This window comes from Microcaecilia unicolor, chromosome 2 (assembly GCF_901765095.1).
Source record: "Microcaecilia unicolor chromosome 2, aMicUni1.1, whole genome shotgun sequence".
NCBI classification, from domain to species: Eukaryota; Metazoa; Chordata; class Amphibia; order Gymnophiona; family Siphonopidae; genus Microcaecilia; species Microcaecilia unicolor.
The window spans coordinates 180365028-180384339 of NC_044032.1; the positions used below are offsets into that span (position 1 = coordinate 180365028).

At 39.8% G+C, this 19312-nt stretch overlaps 1 protein-coding gene across 1 annotated transcript in view; it reads left to right on the top strand.

The window, feature by feature from the left end:
• The window catches only part of PRR16 (proline rich 16), a 641551-nt gene that overhangs the window by 385743 nt on the left and 236496 nt on the right, over nt 1–19312 (top strand). The window contains exon 2 of the mRNA XM_030193531.1: nt 1621–2522. Coding sequence (XP_030049391.1) covers nt 1621–2367 — 747 coding nt within the window. The 3' untranslated portion in view covers nt 2368–2522. The remainder of the gene's footprint in view (nt 1–1620; nt 2523–19312) is intronic.

Consider the following 19312-nt stretch of genomic DNA (forward strand, 5'->3'; position numbering starts at 1 on the left):
ACTTCACTTAGCATGTGAAAAACAGGATTCTGTAAAATGCATTAAAGCATTTTGTGGTATTTTGATGTTAGTCACATGTTAACCCTCGCAATACTTTTTTGTAGATATTATGTTCAGGGGTGTATCATGGGCGAATAATGGGCATGGAAGCGTTAGGATTACTGCATGCTAGCTGGTTGGGTTAATATGGGAGACTTGCTGCCTCCTAAACAAGAGGCAATTAGGGCTAAATTCTATACATGGCACCTAACAAATTAGCACCAAAAAATGCCATTCTATAAACAATGCTTAAAGTTAGGCGTGGTTTATAGAACAGGGCTTACACCTGGAAATTGCACCTAACTAAGTGCAGCCATTTGCACCAGATGAAACATGGTGCAAATCCTTGTGCCTAAATTAGGTGCAGATCCTTCTTATTCTATAATTACGTGTGTACTCTCCAGGAATGCCCTGACCCACCCATGCCCCTCCCATTTTCGCTCCCCCCTTTTTGGACTCACGCAAAATTTAGGTACGGATCCAGTGCCTGCATTTATGCATGTATATTTCTATTAAATCTAATTATTGCCAATAATTGTTTGTTAACAAGCTAATTATGGGCATTAATTAGCTCATTATTCAATTAAATTGTGCATGCAAATTGGACATGCACCCAATTTGCATGCACAATATGTAGCACTTTATATAGAATTTGGGGGTTAGTCTCCCATATTTTTTGCAGGTAGGATACACTATGCCCAAATTTTACTACCCTTTAGTAAGCATTCCTCATTAGCACTGAGGCCATGCATTAGAGGGGAGGTTTTACTGTGCCCTTTGTAAAAGTTATTGCATGGCATGTTAAGTCTTGTTATAAGATTTGTGAATAGATTTAACCTAGTTACCTACTAAAATTTTTTAAAACAGGTTTTATTCCATTGGCCCCTTATAGGTCATAAGTACTGTGAAACAAGGTTGGGTTTTGCATAGAATATACCAGAAAAAGCAAGAGAGAAAATTCATATTAATGAAAATCACAGCTTGGACTACATAAGAATAGACTTTATCAAGAGCTTACATTAAATAAAATCAAAACATTTAATACTGTATTTGTAAAGGGTAAATACATAAAATAAAATCCCTGCTACAAGTCAACTATAAAAATAATTTGAATGATGTACTACAGAGTGATTCTGGATATATCTGGTATTTGTTTAGATTACATTTTTCACCAGACTTTGGTAAGAAAAAAAGCTGAGCAGTATTACTGAAAGATGTATAATTTACTTGGAGTCTAATGGTATTATACTGTAGTTAGAAAATCCTTAGATTTTAGAATCATATTGCAGACAGGCTAAAGTGTCATTTTCTTTGCTTTAATACAGTAGGATTATCTATCATGGTTTTTAATTAAAGTGGATTTGGAACAGCCAAAGATGAAAACAAAATAAAGAGCTTATTCAGACTTTTAAAGGTTATTGCATATTAAAGTGTTCTATTACTCCTATAGTTTGAGAGAACAGTTTAGAAATACTTCCAATGAAAGCTTGCAGTGTTGTCGTGGTTTATTTTATTTAGCTCTTGTCACTCTGAAGCCTCTGACTTTGAGGTCACCTTGATGCATTGTGATTTTTCATGCAGGTGGTGGACCAGATTGACACACTGACATCAGACCTTCAGCTAGAGGATGAGATGACAGACAGCTCTAAAACAGACACGCTGAACAGCAGTTCCAGCAGTACAACTGCTTCGAGCCTGGACAAGATCAAACTGCGAGCCAATGCACCACTCATCAAGCCTCCAGCTCATCCACATGCGATTCTCACGGTACTTAGAAAGCCCAATCCACCACCTCCCCCTCCACGGCTCACTCCTGTAAAGTGTGACGATTTGGTTCCTTCATCCAATCCTGTAAAGACGAATGGGACTTTGCTGCCAAATGGAGGTATACCAGGAGGGCCAAACAAAGTTCCAAATGGAGATGCGTTTTGTATGCCCGCAAATAATTTAGACAAAGTTGCATTGCAGCCTTTGATACATAGACCTGAAAAGGACAGGTGCCATCAGACTACAACACGAGAACGGGTCCGTTTTAGTGAAAAAGTGCAGTACCATGGCTATTGCCCTGACTGTGATGTTAGGTATGATATGAAGAACAAAGAAATTCACCTGCACAGCGAGCCTGTCCATACTCCAGCAAAGCTCCCTCACCACTGTCCACCTTTACCACCTCCTCCTCCTCTCCCTTCTTTCCCTCTAGAGAATGGAGGGCTGGGAATAAGCTCAAGTCATAGTTTTTCTCCTCTCAGACCTCTGACTGTGCCTCCACCAACTGCACCGAAACCCCAGAAAACTATATTGAGGAAGTCAACCACTACAACAGTGTGATATTTGTCACTTAAACAACTATTCCTTTTTTTTTAATTATTTGTTTTGTTTTTACGTGAGCATAAAAGGATCTTGATATTGAGCACTTTCTATGGAAGCAATAAAAAGCCCAAATGCATTATACCCTGCAATCATTAAAATGGGATAGGTGCATGGTAAGTACATGAAAAAGATGTGATATTCTTACTTTAAAAGAATAATCATGGTATGTTGCATGTGATGTTGCTTTAAACCTAAATAATGAGTCTAGGATGATAACAGAAGAAGCCTTTCGGTACTGAACAAAGGCTGTTTAACTATGGTGAAAGCTAGGCTCAAATTTAATCTTGATATTGTTTTACAGGCGGTAGCAATTAGTGTCAAACATAATCTATGGTGCTGGATAATTACTGCTGTGGATCTTGTTACTCACAATAATCTTTAAATAGAAAATTTTAGTCACACGTTTATGTAAACATGTGGCATACAGTCTTATCTCCAATTAATTATCTGTTACCAGATCTAAATAACTGTGCTTGTGTAGACATAAACATTTGAATCAAAGGTACTTAGAGTGAAGAACACTATATTATGGCATGTTTGTCTTCCTGTGTGTCTCAGTACCAGTTAAAAACAAGCATTTGGCTCACTAAAAATGTATTAGCCTTTCTTTTCAAGGGATTGCTCCCATTCTTCATCTGTAGCAAGGTTATTTTAGAAAATTGGCCCAGTGAATCAATACAAACAGTATTTGCTAGCGATGTGCACAGGCTAAACATTTTCATTTCGTTAGGCTATTTTTTCTGATTTTCTGGTATTGTTTCTGTTTGTTTCACACAATAGTTTTAATTTATATTTTTAATGCACATAAAACATTTCAGCATGTACTAATCACCTTTTCACACTTTAGTGAGCAGGTTAACTATTCATTTTTAAGCACACAGACTGAGTATGCAGTAATAAATAAACGTCCTAGCATCTACAAAATGTGGCTGCCTAGTTTAGGCCTGCCTTTTCTGAATTGTATTTAGGAGCTAAATTTCCCCTCCTGCTGTCCTCATGAATATGTTCAAGGCTGCCATTGTTTGAGCAACTAAATTTAGCCTCTCTTTCCAGGTCATTTTCGGTGGTGGTGGGGGGGTATCTAACAGTTTAAAAAAATGAGCCCTAAGTTTTTTCATGAAATGGTTTTCATCAAATGGTCATGGCCTAGATATCATTGGTTTGATTTACAGATGGTTTCATATAGTTAGGACCTCTGGTTTCTTACAATTCTGAACCTTTAGTAACTGACACAAAGTTTGATTTTGCTCTAGAATCAAGAGAATCAAGAGGCCTCACCAGATTGTGAATATAAGAACTAAAGGGTCCTTTTACTAAGGTGCGCTGAAAAATGGTCTGCGGTAGTGTAGGCGCGTGTTTTGGGCGTGCACAGATCCATTTTTCAGCGCCTCTACAAAAAATGCCTTTTTAAAATTTTTGCTGAAAATGGACATGCGGCAAAATAAAAATTGGCGCGCATCCATTGACTTAGCGTTAAGGTCTCAAGCGTTAACCGGGTGGTAATGATCTACGCAAGTCAAATGCCACTTGGCACACATAGTGAACGTGCACCAGAAAATAAAAATTATTTTTCAGACGTGCATATCGGACGCGTGCCAAAAATTAAATTACCACAAGAGCCACGTGGTAGCCGGCCGGTAATGCCAAATTGGCACATGTTGGGCACGCGTAGACACTTCCACAGCTTAGTAAAAGGGCCCCTTAGGCTGGTGCTGGGCAGGCTTCTACGGTCTGTGTCCCATGGCAATCTGGAAAGGGCTTGGATGGCAACTTCAGTAGCTGGAATATGAGGATGATGCTGGGCAGACATTTATAGTCTGTGTCCTACAAATGACAAGACTACTACTACTACTATTTAGCATTTCTATAGCGCTACAAGGCATACGCAGCGCTTCACAAACATAGAAGAAAGACAGTCCCTGCTCAAAGAGCTTACAATCTAATAGACAAAAAATAAATAAAGTAAGCAAATCAAATCAATTAATGTGAACGGGAAGGAAGAGAGGAGGGTAGGTGGAGGCGAGTGGTTACAAGTGGTTACGAGTCAAAAGCAAAGTTAAAGAGGTGGGCTTTCAGTCTAGATTTAAAGGTGGCCAAGGATGGGGCAAGACGTAGGGGCTCAGGAAGTTTATTCCAGGCGTAGGGTGCAGCGAGACAGAAGGCGTGAAGTCTGGAGTTGGCAGTAGTGGAGAAGGGAACAGATAAGAAGGATTTATCCATGGAGCGGAGTGCACGGGAAGGGGTGTAGGGATGGACGAGTGTGGAGAGATACTGGGAAGCAGCAGAGTGAGTACATTTATAGGTTAGTAGAAGAAGTTTGAACAGGATGCGAAAACGGATAGGGAGCCAGTGAAGGGTCTTGAGGAGAGGGGTAGTATGAGTAAAGCGACCCTGGCGGAAGATGAGACGGGCAGCAGAGTTTTGAACCGACTGGAGAGGGGAGAGGTGGCTAAGTGGGAGGCCAGCAAGAAGCAGATACTACTACAGATTTGGAAAGGTATGGAGTGGGCTTTCACAGCAACTCCAGTAGTTGGAACGACAGTGCTGGGCGGATTTCTACAGTCTATGTCCCAGAAATGCCAAAGAAAGACCATGATCAATTATTTTATATCACACGCATTGTTGGTTTAATCATGAATTGATAGTGAGTGTGACTGTTGGACAGACTGTATGGACCATCCAGGTCTTTACCTGCAGTTATTACTAACAATAGCTCTGCAAGATCATTTTTCAGTTCTGTCTGTCTTAACCTCTCTGTCATGTCCTTGTTCTCCCTGAGTGCCCCTTTTACCCCTCGGTCATCTAGCAGTCCAATTGATTCTTTTACTTGCTTCTTGCTTCTATAAAAGATTTTATTATGTGTTTTTGCTTCTATCACAGTCTTCTTTTCAAAGTCTTTCTTTGCCTTCCTTTTCAACGCTTTACATTTGACTTGTCATTCCTTAAGCTGTTTCCTACTTTTTCCCTCAGATCCTTCTTCCATTTTCTGAAGGATGTACTTGTAGCTCTAATAGCTTTCTTCACCTCACTTTTTAACCATACCAGCTGTCATTTGGCCTTCCTTCCACCTTTTTAAATATGTAGAATATATATTGTGGGGTTACTGCTTCAAATAGCTCTCTCATTCTATGTAGATTTCACCCTTGAGATGTCACAGAAAATTCTACAGTAAATCAGTACACATTTTTAAGTGAAGCAATATATATTAATTTTGCTCATAAACACTTCGGGCATCAGGTCTCCATCCCTTCAATAGTAAATACAGATGGAGAGCCTAATATGAGCACAGCATTTTCCACCTCAGCAACCAGGAATATTAGTGGCCTATATTCAAGGATGCCGTATTATTGAGGACTACTCCTGGCTAGAAATCCATAATAGAGCATCTCTAGAAAGATGCAAAACTTGCACACAATGTATTGGTCAACCAATGGTAAATTTTAGCTATAGCTTTTGAGTAATTTATGAAGGATGAGTTTCTTTGGGTATCAGGATCTGATTAGATTATAGGTGCTAATCCAGGGACATACCATGGAAGCAATGCTTTCACTAGTGTGGAAATAGTGGAGTCCTTTTACAGAGCTGTGGTAAAAAAATGGCTTGCGGTAGTGTTGTCACGTGGGATTGCCATGCGCCGAGGACACTTTTTACCGCAGCCATAAAAAGCCTTTTTTTTTTTTACAATTGGTGTCCTTAATGGCCATTGCTGCCTGAGCCCTTACCACCACCTATTTATTTGGAGGTAAGGACTCATGAACTAATCTGGCAGTAATTGTGAAGTGCATGGCAATGGGCATACCTACTCCCTGTGCACAGCAAGAGCAGAAATACTTCAGGGCGCCTGGGTGTGCCCAGTGGAGTGCTGTTTGCCATGCGCTATCTACACAGTAGCCCTACCGCCCTAGTAAAAGGGCCCCTGTGTTTATTTTGACCATTCCCAGGATGAACACTGATGCTGCCATACTCAGCTAAAATAGATTGAACGAGGTGATTTTTAAATTTGAATGTCATTTAGTTTAGGCACCCTTATCACCACCAGGGCACCAAGTTAATATGTAATTCTGACTGTTCAGTAGGTGTATTTGTGATCTGGATTGGCTACTGTTGGAAATAGGATACTGGGCTAGATGGACCATTGGTCTGACCCAGTATGGCTATTCTCATGTTCCTATATAGAAGCTAAATTATGTGAGTTGTGTGATCTTCTATAGTGCTTATTTTAAAAGTGTAATTCATGTATCAGATGTCCATAAACTGGCATGTTCATATCAATAGTGTATGAACATCCAAATCCCAATTTTACAAAATGGAAAATGAATTTCTAAAACTGAAGAATGTCCATATAGAAAGGGGATATAGTCTGTATATGTTGTGGGTGGGAATAGGGCTGGCCTAACAACTGGATGTTCATACTCCATTACATAGTAACATAGTAACATATTAGATGACGGCAGAAAAAGACCTGCACGGTCCATCCAGTCTGCCCAACAAGACAACTCATGTGTGCTACTTTTGTGTATACCCTACTTTGATTTGTACCTGTGCTCTTTAGGGCACAGACCGTATAAGCCTGCCCAGCACTAGCCCCGCCTCCCAACCACCAGCCCCGCCTCCCAACCACCGGCTCTGGCACAGACCGTATAAGTCTGCCCAGCACTATCCCCGCCTCCCAACACCAGCTCTGGCACAGACCGTATAAGTCTGCCCCGCACTATCCCCGCCTCCCAACCTCCAGCCCCGCCTCCCACTACCAGCTCTGCTATCCATTCTCGGTTAAGCTCCTGAGGATTCTTTCCTTCTGAACAGGATTCCTTTATGTTTATCCCACGCATGTTTGAATTCCGTTACCGTTTTCCTCTCCACCACCTCCCGCGGGAGGGCATTCCAAACATCCACCACTCTCTCCGTATTTTTCTGTCTGTGTTAGCCCTGTTAAGATCTGTGTCCCAAATGGTGGGGGTTGGGATCCAGATTTGGTAATCGGGACATGTAAGTTTCAGAAAAGTGCTCTGGAGAGATTAGGGGAGTTTATCTCCTTTATGTCTTTCTCAAAAGCAAGCCTGGCAAGAGAAACAGGGCTCTGTGACAGCTTCAGGAAAAGTAAACGTTTATCTTTCTAAAATGGTTGACAAACATATATGTTCCAGCATAATGTTGTCATTTCTGTGCATGAACATGCATGTGCTGCCACAGAGACAGACATGTTCCCACTTTACTGATACTTTAGACATTCATTTTTCTAAAATGGAGATTTCTGTTGAATGTAGCCAGTGCATAGACATCCATTTCTCTATATATTTAGACAGATCCTACATCCGCAGATCCTGTTCTAAGATAGATGTCCCAACCTAGATGTCTCAAGTCCCATTTGTATGCCCTTTCTAAAATTCCACTCTTTACTTATAGGTATAAAAGTATAAGCTGTAGAGTCATACTAGGTAGTCAGGTATTATAACTGTTTGTTAATATTGGACTTATCCTGTTTGTATGGAAACTGTCAGGATATTTCCCAATACCCTATGTCTATGGTTGAGTTTCTTTTGGAAAAAGTACTGTAAAAACATAGAGGGAAATTCTATAACTTGGTTCCTCAGTAAAGGGGCCCCCAATGCCATATGCTTAGCATCACTTCTATAATGGCATCTTGGCACCAGGATTCCATTAAAAATACTAGCGTATAAAATGGCTTATAGAATACGCATAGGCATGTTTTCCATCCGTGCCTATTTTCTTTTGTGCCAAATATAGAATTTGATCCTATGGCACTAAGGTGATACCTTTTAGAATGGTTCCTGGTGCACACAGGTTCCTAACTGACACGTACTGGCAGGTTTCCTTCTGCGTGTCTCAGATTTTATCTTTTCATAGAATAACCTTGGTTTCTGTGATAAAGGTTAATATTTCCCACTGGTTAAAGAGCAAGAATGGGGCAAGATGTGCCTTATAGAATCAAAAGGCAGGAAAAAGGGAAGCAGGGAAGCTTAGACACTAGCCGGTATGAGCCTGATACTACAGTCTTCTAGCGAGGAAAACATAATGTTTGGATACATTTTTAGAAAAAAAAATGTGCTGCTTGATATGAATAGGGATCACATAAGAGCAATTATACAGAGCACTCACTGAAGGCTTCAATATTAGAAAAATAAATATAAACACAGCACTGTATTTAGACACTGCACAAATAATTGCTTTAAAGTTCAAATTATTCTTGTACATTTATACTTGTACTACAGGGTTAGATGCATTTATGATGAGATTTTTAAGGTGTGTTTGCAACTATCTAGGCAATTAATATATGCTAGCAGTTAACATACACCTTATCAGCTAACTGCTGTTGTCTGCTGTGTTAAACAGCTAATGTGGATTGGGGCAAGAATGAGTGGGGACTATACCTTACAGTTAACAAATTAACTGGTATCATAGCAGAAAATGTGGCAGTAGTATACAGTAACATACATAGTGGATGACGGCAGAAAAAGATCTGCACGGTCCATCCAGTCTGCCCTACAAGACAACTCATAGAGGGATATCAACAGCATAATCCTGCCAAATTTTAGCCTCGGGTATGGACTAATTACATCTTTAAAAAATAAGAAACCTCTATCAATTAAAAAAAAATTAACTGCAGAAATCACATACCCCACTTTAGGTACCTGCAGTTTTTAGACTGTAGAACATGAAAAACAAAGTTGTGAAAAAATTGCATAGCCCCATTCTACTGACCCTATAGTACTCAAAACTTTCAAAATGGCCATTCCTAACTTTTATAGCCTTTGGGGCTCATTTTTGAAAGAGAAAAACTTCTAAAAAGTAGCATAAAGCAGCATTTGGATGTTTTTCTCTCCAAAATTTCCAAATCGGTATTTTTGAAACCCATCTTCCAGATGGTTTTTTTATGCTGTTCATCTGCAGTGCGTCCAAATGTCAAGGGGGGCATGTTGGGGGTATGTTAAGGGCAGGGTTTGTGCGTTCTTAAGATCTGGACATTTTTCAGCCATAAAGGAAAAAAAATGTAAATGTCCAGGTCTAAAACTAAGACATTTTGAGCTATACCTGTTTTAATAACAACTAAGCCACAAAAAAGTGTTCTAAATGACCAGATGACCACTGCAGGAATAAAGGAATGAGCTCCCCTTACTCCCTCAGTGGTCACTGACCCCCTCTAACCCCCCAAAGATGTAAAACAAACAGTACATACCAGCTTCTATGACTACTTCAGATGTTATAGCCAGACCTATTAGTGAAGCAAGCAGGTTCCTGGAGTAATGTAGTGGTCAGTGCAGTGAACTGTGGAGAAGGGGACCTAGGCTCATATCCCACTCTAACTGTTATACTTGTGGTGGAATTTGTGAGCCCTCCAAAACTCACCAAAAACCTACTATACCCACCTATAGGTTATTTATTGTAGTGGTGTACATGTGTGTGTGTGTGTGGGGGGGGGGGGGGGGTAGGCTTTAGGTGGGTTTTAGAGGGCTCAGCAACAAGATAAGAGAGCAATAGTGAGATGTGTACCTGGGCGATTTTATATGAAGTCCACAGCAGTACCCCCTAGGGTGCCCCATTGCTTTCCTGGGTTGTCTGTGTGACCAGTCTACTAAGAATGCTGGCTCCTCCTACATCCCAGTAGCTTGATTTTGTACATTTTGCACTTGGACTTTTTCAAAAATGGACCAAAAGGATAAATGCACAAAGCACAAAAACATCTAGCATGTGGCCATTTTTGAAAAAAAAAAAAAAAAAAAGAGACGTTTTGCTGTTTCGAAAATGGCTATATTTCTTATTCAGATTTCCTCCACATCTCTGTTATTTGCAGTGGCATACCAAGGGGGGGGCGGTGGGGGCGGTCCGCCCTGGGTGCACACCGCTGGGGGGGTGCCATGCATTGGTCAGCTTCATTTGTTTCCATGCTCCCTCTGCCCCGGAACAGGAAGTAACCTGTTCCAGGGCAGAGGGAGCATGGAAACGAATGAAGCTGACCGGCGCGCGGCACCCCCCCAGCGGCGTGCACCCGGGGGAGGGGGTTCTTTCGCCGGGGGGGGGGATCGCGCTGCACCCGGGGGGCAGGGCGCATCGGCGATCCGCCCCGGGTGTCAGCCCCCCTAGGAACGCCACTGGTTATTTGTAACCCCACTTTTGGTATTTTTTCACTCAGCAGGTCACATTTTATGGTTTATAATGTGATTGGAACCCCGATCTTTGTTAAGTCCTGTGTGGTGGGTGTCAAAATATTTCATCATTTTTAATTTCAAAGGTCTTATGTTCCTAAATGTCCTTTTAGTATACTTGAGAACAGAATGGTGAGGAGTTGTAGTCCAAAACTAAAATGGCAAGAAACCATATGTCCTTAAAAAAAAGTTTATTAGTTTCAATGAGAAAGACATGAAACTTCCACTTAACTACAAATATTAATAACATGAAGAATCAGACAGTAAAAGGATTCAACACGGCCTTGTTTCAACAATGATGCCTGCGTAAAGAGTCTCAGTCTGAAAAGGAGATATTTACCTCTTGTTTTAAATGATTCCAAATATACCTCCCTATTTACTAAGCCATGCTAGCATCTGCTGTGCTCTAATGCCTGTCTTTATTTTATAAGTTCTGCTATTAGATTATGGGCACAGCTCAGAATATTTATTTATTTATATTCCACCTAAAAACTAAGTGGATTGCAATAAAATGTACATAAAAATAGAAACTACTATCACGTCTGCTAATGGACTTACAGGGACTGAATCCAAATGCTAATACAAATCTTTAAATAGAGCCCTGATTATAAAAAGATAACCTAAGTAATGAAATTTACTTACATACATTTCAATGAAGGGAAAAGACCTCAGTGACTTTCATACTTCCAATAAGGAACGCATAGAAGAATCTTACAATCAAACCAGCATCATTGGTCATAAAATCCCTCCGTGTTTTTTTATTACTTTCACCTTATTTTTAACTGCTTTTATTACAAACTTATTATTGTGGTATTTAAAAACCACTTACTGCATTTGAACTTATCAAAAGCTCTTCTTAATAGCCAAATGCTCTCAAATTCTCTTTTTAATATTGCAAAGAGATAAGTATTTCAAAGAGATAAGTATTGCAAAGAGATAAGTAAAGAGTTTATCTTTTTCTGGCTGATCACGTCTCCCATATACTGTAAGCAACATATATCAAAACAGTGCCTCTCATCACTGTGCCAACAATCTGCTTCTTAGCACAGGATATGCCTGAAAAACAAATGGGTTTTTAAGAGTTTCTTAAACTGTACCAAATTTGTGCGTAAACATAAACATGAATCAGAAAAGATACAGAAAATAGTAAAAACAAGCTAAAAATGAGGCATAGCCTAGCTAAAAAAGAAGGCCAAAGAATATCTGGTCTATATTCGGTCCATGGCGGTCAGCGCTTTGTAAAAGCATGGCTAAATATGAAGGAGCCACTCCTACGCAGTTAAACCACACTGAATATCGACCTCTATACTCTTCAGAGAGCACAACTCAGCCAAAGAATCAGTGCAAGCAGGTCAGATATGAAGAGGTCCTTTTAGTAAGGTGCGTTGAAAAAATGGCCTGCAGTTGTGTAGGTATGTGTTTTGACCACACGCAGAATCATTTTTCAGCGCACTAGTAAAAAATGCCTTTTTGGGGGAGGAGAGCGACAATGGACGTGCGGCAAAATGAAAATTGGTGCGCGTCCATTTTGGGTCTGAGACCTTAGTGCCAGCCATTGACTTAGCGGTAAGGTCTGACGTGTTAACCGGGCGGTAATGGTCAACGCACGTTCAAATGCTGATTACCGCCCGCACGCCAGAAAAAAAAATATTTTCCAGTGTGCGTAGTGGATGCACGTAAAAAAATGAAATTACTGCCTGGGCCATGTGGTGGTGGGGTGGTAACTTGGAATTGGCGCACATTGGGCACGTGTAGGCGCTTATGCGGCTCAGTAAAACGGCCCCAAAGTTTGCAGTGGCAGCGTTTTATAATGGAACTAGCTGTGAATATTCAAGCTGGAAATGCTGTTCTACAGAGATTTCTGGGATTTTCTAAGCAAGAGATGGATTAGCAGAATTAGATCAGAACAGGAAGAAAAAAAAAAGCAACTAAGGTCATGGCTCTTAATGGTGACCAGCTCATCCATATAACAAACAATGGAACAGCTAAAGGTATGTGGAACATATGACAAGATCTGCAAGGTGTAAATATTATTTATTTATTTATTTGTTTGTTACATTTGTATCCCACATTTTCCCCACCTATTTACAGGCTCAATGTGGCTTACACAGTACCATCAAGGCGTTTGCCAAGTCAGTTGAGAACAAATACAAGGTTGTATGGTGATCGAATGAGGTAGTTGTGAAGGGTCAGGAGGGATGAAGATTGTACCTGCCTAACGATAGAAAACAAATTTTTTGTAGACAACTGAAATGCTGAACATTACATTTATGCTTGACTAAAGTGGATTGCCATAAAAAAAAGGAACAACATCAACAGTTCCCGGAGTATACAAGGGAAAACAATGTCAAGAAATGTTCCCCAAGAGGAAAACAGCACAATAGTGGACCCAAAAAATGGACAATTAGAAGGAATAAGCACAATATCTAAACAGTAAATTCTATTTTTAGTGCAGGTTGCATAAGAAGAGACCAACATTCTAATTCTATTAACATCAGTGCACAATTTTGCGACTAGCGTGTAAAATTGCACCTGCAAGTTATAGAATAGCCCCTAGCTCAATTGTTTAAGTGGGATCTAATTGGTGTTAATTATCAATAATGACTGTTAAGTGGTGTTAATTATCACTAATTGGTACCAGTTTGCAGTTAAGTGCAGATCTGCATTTAGGTGCAACTCTGTAAACTGAGTGCCTTTAAATTCTATAGAGCACAATTGCAAAGGGGATGTTAACATGGGAGGAACCTGGCTGGGTCAGGGGCATGTCAGGCACTTATGCACTAACCCCCAAATTCTATAAATGGTGCCTTAAGTTGTGCGCAATAATTTGGCAGAATGGCCAAATCGTGTGCTCATCTTAATTGGGTTGGGGAGTAGAGAAGGGCAAGGGAGATGTCAGGCTATGAGAAGGTGGGGTAAAGAGAAGGGCAAGGGAGATGCTGGGCTATAAGGGTAGGATGGGTGGGTATGGAAGGGCAGAAGGGCAGAGAGGTTCTGGGCTTTATATGAGGGGATTGTGGGATATGGAAGGCCAGAGGATATGCTGGGCTTTATATGAAAGGATAAGGGGATGGGATATTCTGCCTTTCTATGGTTACCATCAAAACATTTTACATTTACAGGTATTTATTGTGTACCTGGGGCAATGGAGGGTTAAGTGACTTGTCCAAAGTCACAAGGAGTTGCAGTGGGAATTGAACCTGGTTCAGGTTCTCAGCCTGAACCAGGTTCAATTCTGATTTCTCAGTCTTTCCTGTTTCTAATTTTTGGTCCTTTGTTCTGTACTTGGAGAAGGTTGATCTGTGTTCTGCATGTGTTCATGATAAGAGATTCTGCTTTTATGTAGTTTATGTGGGGATCCATAAGAGTCTGATGTCTGGCTTTTCCAATAGGAAGCATATTGTTGTTCTGTATTTTTACTGCTGAAACTATAAAGGTACAGTTATTGATATTTGTGTATTCAGAATTGGTGCCTTTAAGTTTGCCCCCTGTGCCGTCACCCATTCTCTCTCTCTTTCTCAAATGTGCCCCCCGTGCCTTCACCCATTCTTTCTCTCTCTCAAATATACCCCCTGTGCCTTCACCTATTCTTTTTCTGTGTATCTCTCTCAAATGTGCCCCCCCATGCCTTCACCCATTCTCTCTTTCTCTCTATCTCTAAAATGTACCGTGCTGTGCCTCCCCTCCCCTCCCCTCCCATGGTTACTCTCTCGATGACTGCTTGCTCACCCACACGGTTGGTCCAGCATCTCTCCATCCCCTTCTGGACCACCAGTGACTCTCACTCCTCTCCCCTTCCTGATTCACTTTTTTTTCCCAGTAAATCTTCACTCTACAGCGGCAGCAAAATTGAAACTCTGCCTCAGCCTGCATCGGGACTTTCCTTTTGACCCATCCCGTCCCCTTCTGAAAATAGGAAGCTGCATCTGAAGGGGGCAGGACGACGGGTCAGAGGGAAAGGCCCAATGCAGGCCGGGGCAGCATTTCAAAACCACTGTCCTTGCAAGGCAAAGATTTACTGAATAAAAGGTAAACCGTGAGGGAAGGGGAGAGAGAGCCAGCACAAAGGGGAGGGAGGGCAGGTCATTATTAATCACAATTATATTTTTTTAATCATGATGAATAATTAACGTGTTAATTGTGGCATTAATCGCTATTAATGTGCAGCCCTAGTATAAATGCATTCCATATAAATCCTGTTTTAAACAATCTGTCTCCCAAGATGTGCTTGTTAGTTTCTTATCAGGGTTTTCTTTTTCCATATTTTCATTCTCTTGGTGTAGTTGTCTTTGTTTTCACATAAGTAATTAAGGACCTCCTGAAAACCACTGGGAGTCCAGAGCATTTGTTACAGCATTTGCAGTTCCAGTTTCAAAAAATGCTGATAGAAGGGGTGTTACCAAAAAGAGGAATAATGGTGATAGTACAAGGGAATGAGGGCAGAAGAGCAACAGCAGTGGCACATGGTGAAGGTGGAGGTATAGGGTGGGGAGGCTTTGACAGAGACAGACTAGTGGCATAGGACAAGGAGCAATGAGAAAGAGAATGACAAACAGAGAGACTGTTGGGGATATAAAGTCATTGGCACATTCTGCTTAGCAGTGCTTCAGCCCTGTATGGGAAGATATTTGTCAGCTCTCATTCATTCACTTTTGAGTCAAAGTGATCCTTGTTTAAAATTTAGCAATGATTACTGGTCTAAGTCATGAGGCCCCTAGATTATAATCATTCAGGAGCAGAAAAATAGCTGTTCTGACTCAAATGTAAACTCTCCTGAATCTGAGTTTGGAAAGGCAAGTGGTCAAATTCTAATCCAAATCCAGAAGCAAACACTGGGATAAACCCTTCAAAGTCATTTAGGGGAACATTTTCCACTAATGAGACATTGACTCAGGAGCAATAGTCAATGGAAAATGAAAAGTACTAGCTGTCCCCCCTGGCGTTGCTCAGCCATAGATTAGTACTTTGTAATTGAGAAAAGCAAGGTTTATTTGTGTATAATAACACTGTATACTTATGTATTTTTAAACTTGTTTATGATAGTTGTTATATTTTGTTTAATGTCTTTAATGTGAGAAATGAAACATAAAAATAGATATAGTTATATGTATATAGATATATTTTTATTTGTACAAATAGAAATAGAGTACACAGAGGTAGAAAAATATTAAATATGTTTAATATAATTTGTAATAAGTTCTCATTTGAGAGCATTTTGATAGACATTTTTTGTTTTTCGATTTGGAGCATATATGTATAAAGACTTATTTGAGCCAACTTGTGAACAGGTGACGTATAATTGACCATGTGAAAAACATGGGTTTTTAAAGTTGACACCTGTGACATTTAATATTTGACTTTGAGCCTTATTTATTGACATTGCAAAGGCTAGTTGAACTGAAAACTGCAGTCTTTTGAACTGTATCTGATACATGGAATAAGAGGAATTTTAGCTATAAAAACATGATGTCCTTTGACACAACCTGTCAAGATTGTAGCTTCAATAATGTGTGGCATTAGAGTTTTTTAGAGCTAAACGTGTGCCGTTGTACAGCTTTGGAGCATTTAGATTTCATAGCAGTATGACTGGCGAACTAATTTTTAAGTGTAGTTGATGTGGTAGCATTCCTGGTGAATGCAGTGAATTTAGAAATTCAACTGGATAATTTACAATGTCATTAGTATCTTGTATTGTGTCAATGGACAAATACTCTTTAGTTTCACCTAGTAGCATTTCTTGGATTTCATTGTTCATTTCATTGATGTTTGTTTTTCAAACTTAGAATTGCTCATTTGCATAACCATTTGTGTTTTTGATAATGATTTGCAATGTTTGGAAATATTTTTTTTCCTTGAAACTATTAAAGCTATTTGCCCATCAGCATCACATTTTATTTTTCCTTCTAACTCCAGAAGCTTTTTTGAAAATAGTTCAAATGTTATAGAATTGGCTTGCATTTCCATGCAGTATAAAGAATATGCCGAGCACCTCTCCATCTGATCAAATATAGACATGGCCATTTACGCCATGTTTTGCTTGGCGTAAATCTTGACGACTAAACTAGGCACAGAGCGTATGTATATTTTAACAACATGCATAGATTTTAGAAATGCCCATGCCCCACCCTTGGTCATGCCCCATTTTTAACTATGTGACAGAATTTATGCACACCATGTTACAGAATACACTTAGCTAGTTGTGCGCACAAATCTTAATTTTTTCCAATTAGTGCTGATAATTGCTTCTATGCTTCTGTTGACTCCTTCTAGAGCATGCTTATGAGCCATGGTGCATTCATCCCAAACAATGAGTCTATATTATTGTAATAATTTGGCTAGGCCTGTTCCTTTGTTTATTTGACAAACTGAGCTAAGTTAAGAGACAATTTAAAAGCTGAGTAAGTGGTTCAGCCTCCTTGAAGTAATGTGGCAGCTATCCCAGAAGAAGCAATGGCAATAGCGATTTTGCCTTTGTTTCTAACCTTGGCTAGTAAAAGATTTATAAGAAATGTTTTGCCTGTTCCTCCTGATGCCTCAAGAAAGAAGAGACCCCCAGCTTGTAGATCTATAGCCTGTAAAATTGAAGAATATGCTGTTTTGGTCTGTAAAGCGAGATGCATTTTTTTTTTTTACAAAATCTTGAAGGTTTGTTTGGTCACAGCTTGTCTCTTTAATGGTTTCTCAATCTTCAGAATTCAGCAACATTCATTTTGGTCTTGTTAGTCCAACTTCATCCAGCATTTTTCAATCACTTATAGAATTTTGCCTTCAATAAAGATCAGTGCAATATTGAACATATTTTCTGTATAGGTGTTAGGGTTTTGTATACTATTTAAATCATCAGTTTTGAAAGTATTTGCTTGAATGCAAATGTCTTCTGCTAAACTTTCTTAGATAACGTCCAATAGCTGCTTTGGATTTTCTATTTCACAGTAAGCTAACTGGATAGCAAATAAGGTTTATAGCTTAGATGGAGAATGCATTGCAAATGCTTCAGACACCGTGTTTATCCAGTGCTGGTCATCTTGCAGCAAACCTTGAGCTAAACATGACTCACAATAACTTTGTAACTGTTTTCCATCAAGAGTTTTGAGAGTTTCAAAAGATGTAGAGGCTTTCACCTAACGAAATTGAAGACATAGATAGAAGCACTCAGAACTATTGGGATGTACTGTATATACACATCCGAGAGCATCACTTTTGTAAATGCCAGGATGTTCAGGCATTGGAATCCCCTGTTTCTGTTGATTGAATATTTTCTTGGACTTGTCCTATGTAAAATATTTAGGACATCACAGTACAATAAAGTCTTTGCAAATTCATTGCTTTGGCATAATTTGAAGAATGATGTGAGAATGGTTTCAGGAAGGTGTTCCAGCCTTTCTTCAAGATTTTCGGTTTTAAAGTAGACACGCTGTCCGTTCTCCAAGTGGATACTTAGATGGATGACTGTTGGGTATCATTCATGCACTGGAAATTGAAAAAATGTGCCAAATTGCTAATATATATATACAACACACACAACTAGCAAGTGAAGCTCTCTCTTTTAGTAAGTATTGTTTAATGGAGGAAAAGACTTCAGATGCTCTGCATTCCTTTTATGAAAATATACAATGTGGATGTCTGGCTGCCCGGTATCCACAATTAAAGATTACTCTTCTTCATGTGAATATCTTGCGAGCTCCTCATGAGTCAAAAAACCTCCCAAATAATTTAGGCCCTTATCTATATTAAGGGCTATAATCACTTGGACCCCTTTCACTTTTAAGGGATGTCGGTGACACTCTGTGCTCTATCAAAATAGTAAAAGAGGCACTTATCTTAACTGTGACTTGAACAGCTGGGAATGCTCTACAGAGAGACCCTGTTTCGCAAGTGCTTCCTAAGGAGATGTACCCTTAACCACTACGAGTGCCCTAAAAGTGAGCAAATGCAATTAATTAGAGAAAGTGAGGAACGCAGTGATGGAAAATTTTCAACTAGGTAAGTTGCCTACCGTTTTTTCATCCTCCTTCTTTTCCCTGGGGACTACCGACTACAAAATGGCGCTCTGGTTTTAAATGGACGCTCTTGGAGTCCTCCAATCAGAGCAGACTCCCGTTTCTTAAAGAGACATGCTGAAATGGAGTCTAATAAGGAAACTATTAAAGAAAAGCTTTCCACTCTATCCGAATATTGAGCCCATTAGGGGCTGAAGTTCCTAACTTATAAATCCAGTGTTGTTCTACCTGGCTAAGTTTACAATCACGGTCTCCTCCCCTAATGGACTGTGCTATATGGTCGATGGCAATACATTTAAAATCATTAAAAGTGTGAGATGCTTCTGTGCAATGGGCTACAAGAGGGGCATCTATTTGCTGGTGGCCTATATTGAACTTATGATCACTTAGGCGCTGCTTTAATGCCCGAGTGGTCTTCCCCACATATAGCTTCTTACATGTGCACATTAAAATATAGACCACATGTGTACTGTTACAGTCCTTATCAAACTTCAAACTGTACTCTCTATTATCTAGAGGGTTGATGAATATGTCAGTTGTTACCATGATCGAACAAAATATGCACCTTCCACAATCTTTATGGCCTTTATTAGATGCCTCGCTCCTGCCAGTCAACTTAGATTGCATTATATCTCTAAGGTTTCGACCTCGAGAATAAGTGATTCTCAGCTTGTGGTCCCGAAAGACAGGATGTGTTTGTATTATTTTCCAATATCGCTTTAAAATGCAGACTACTTC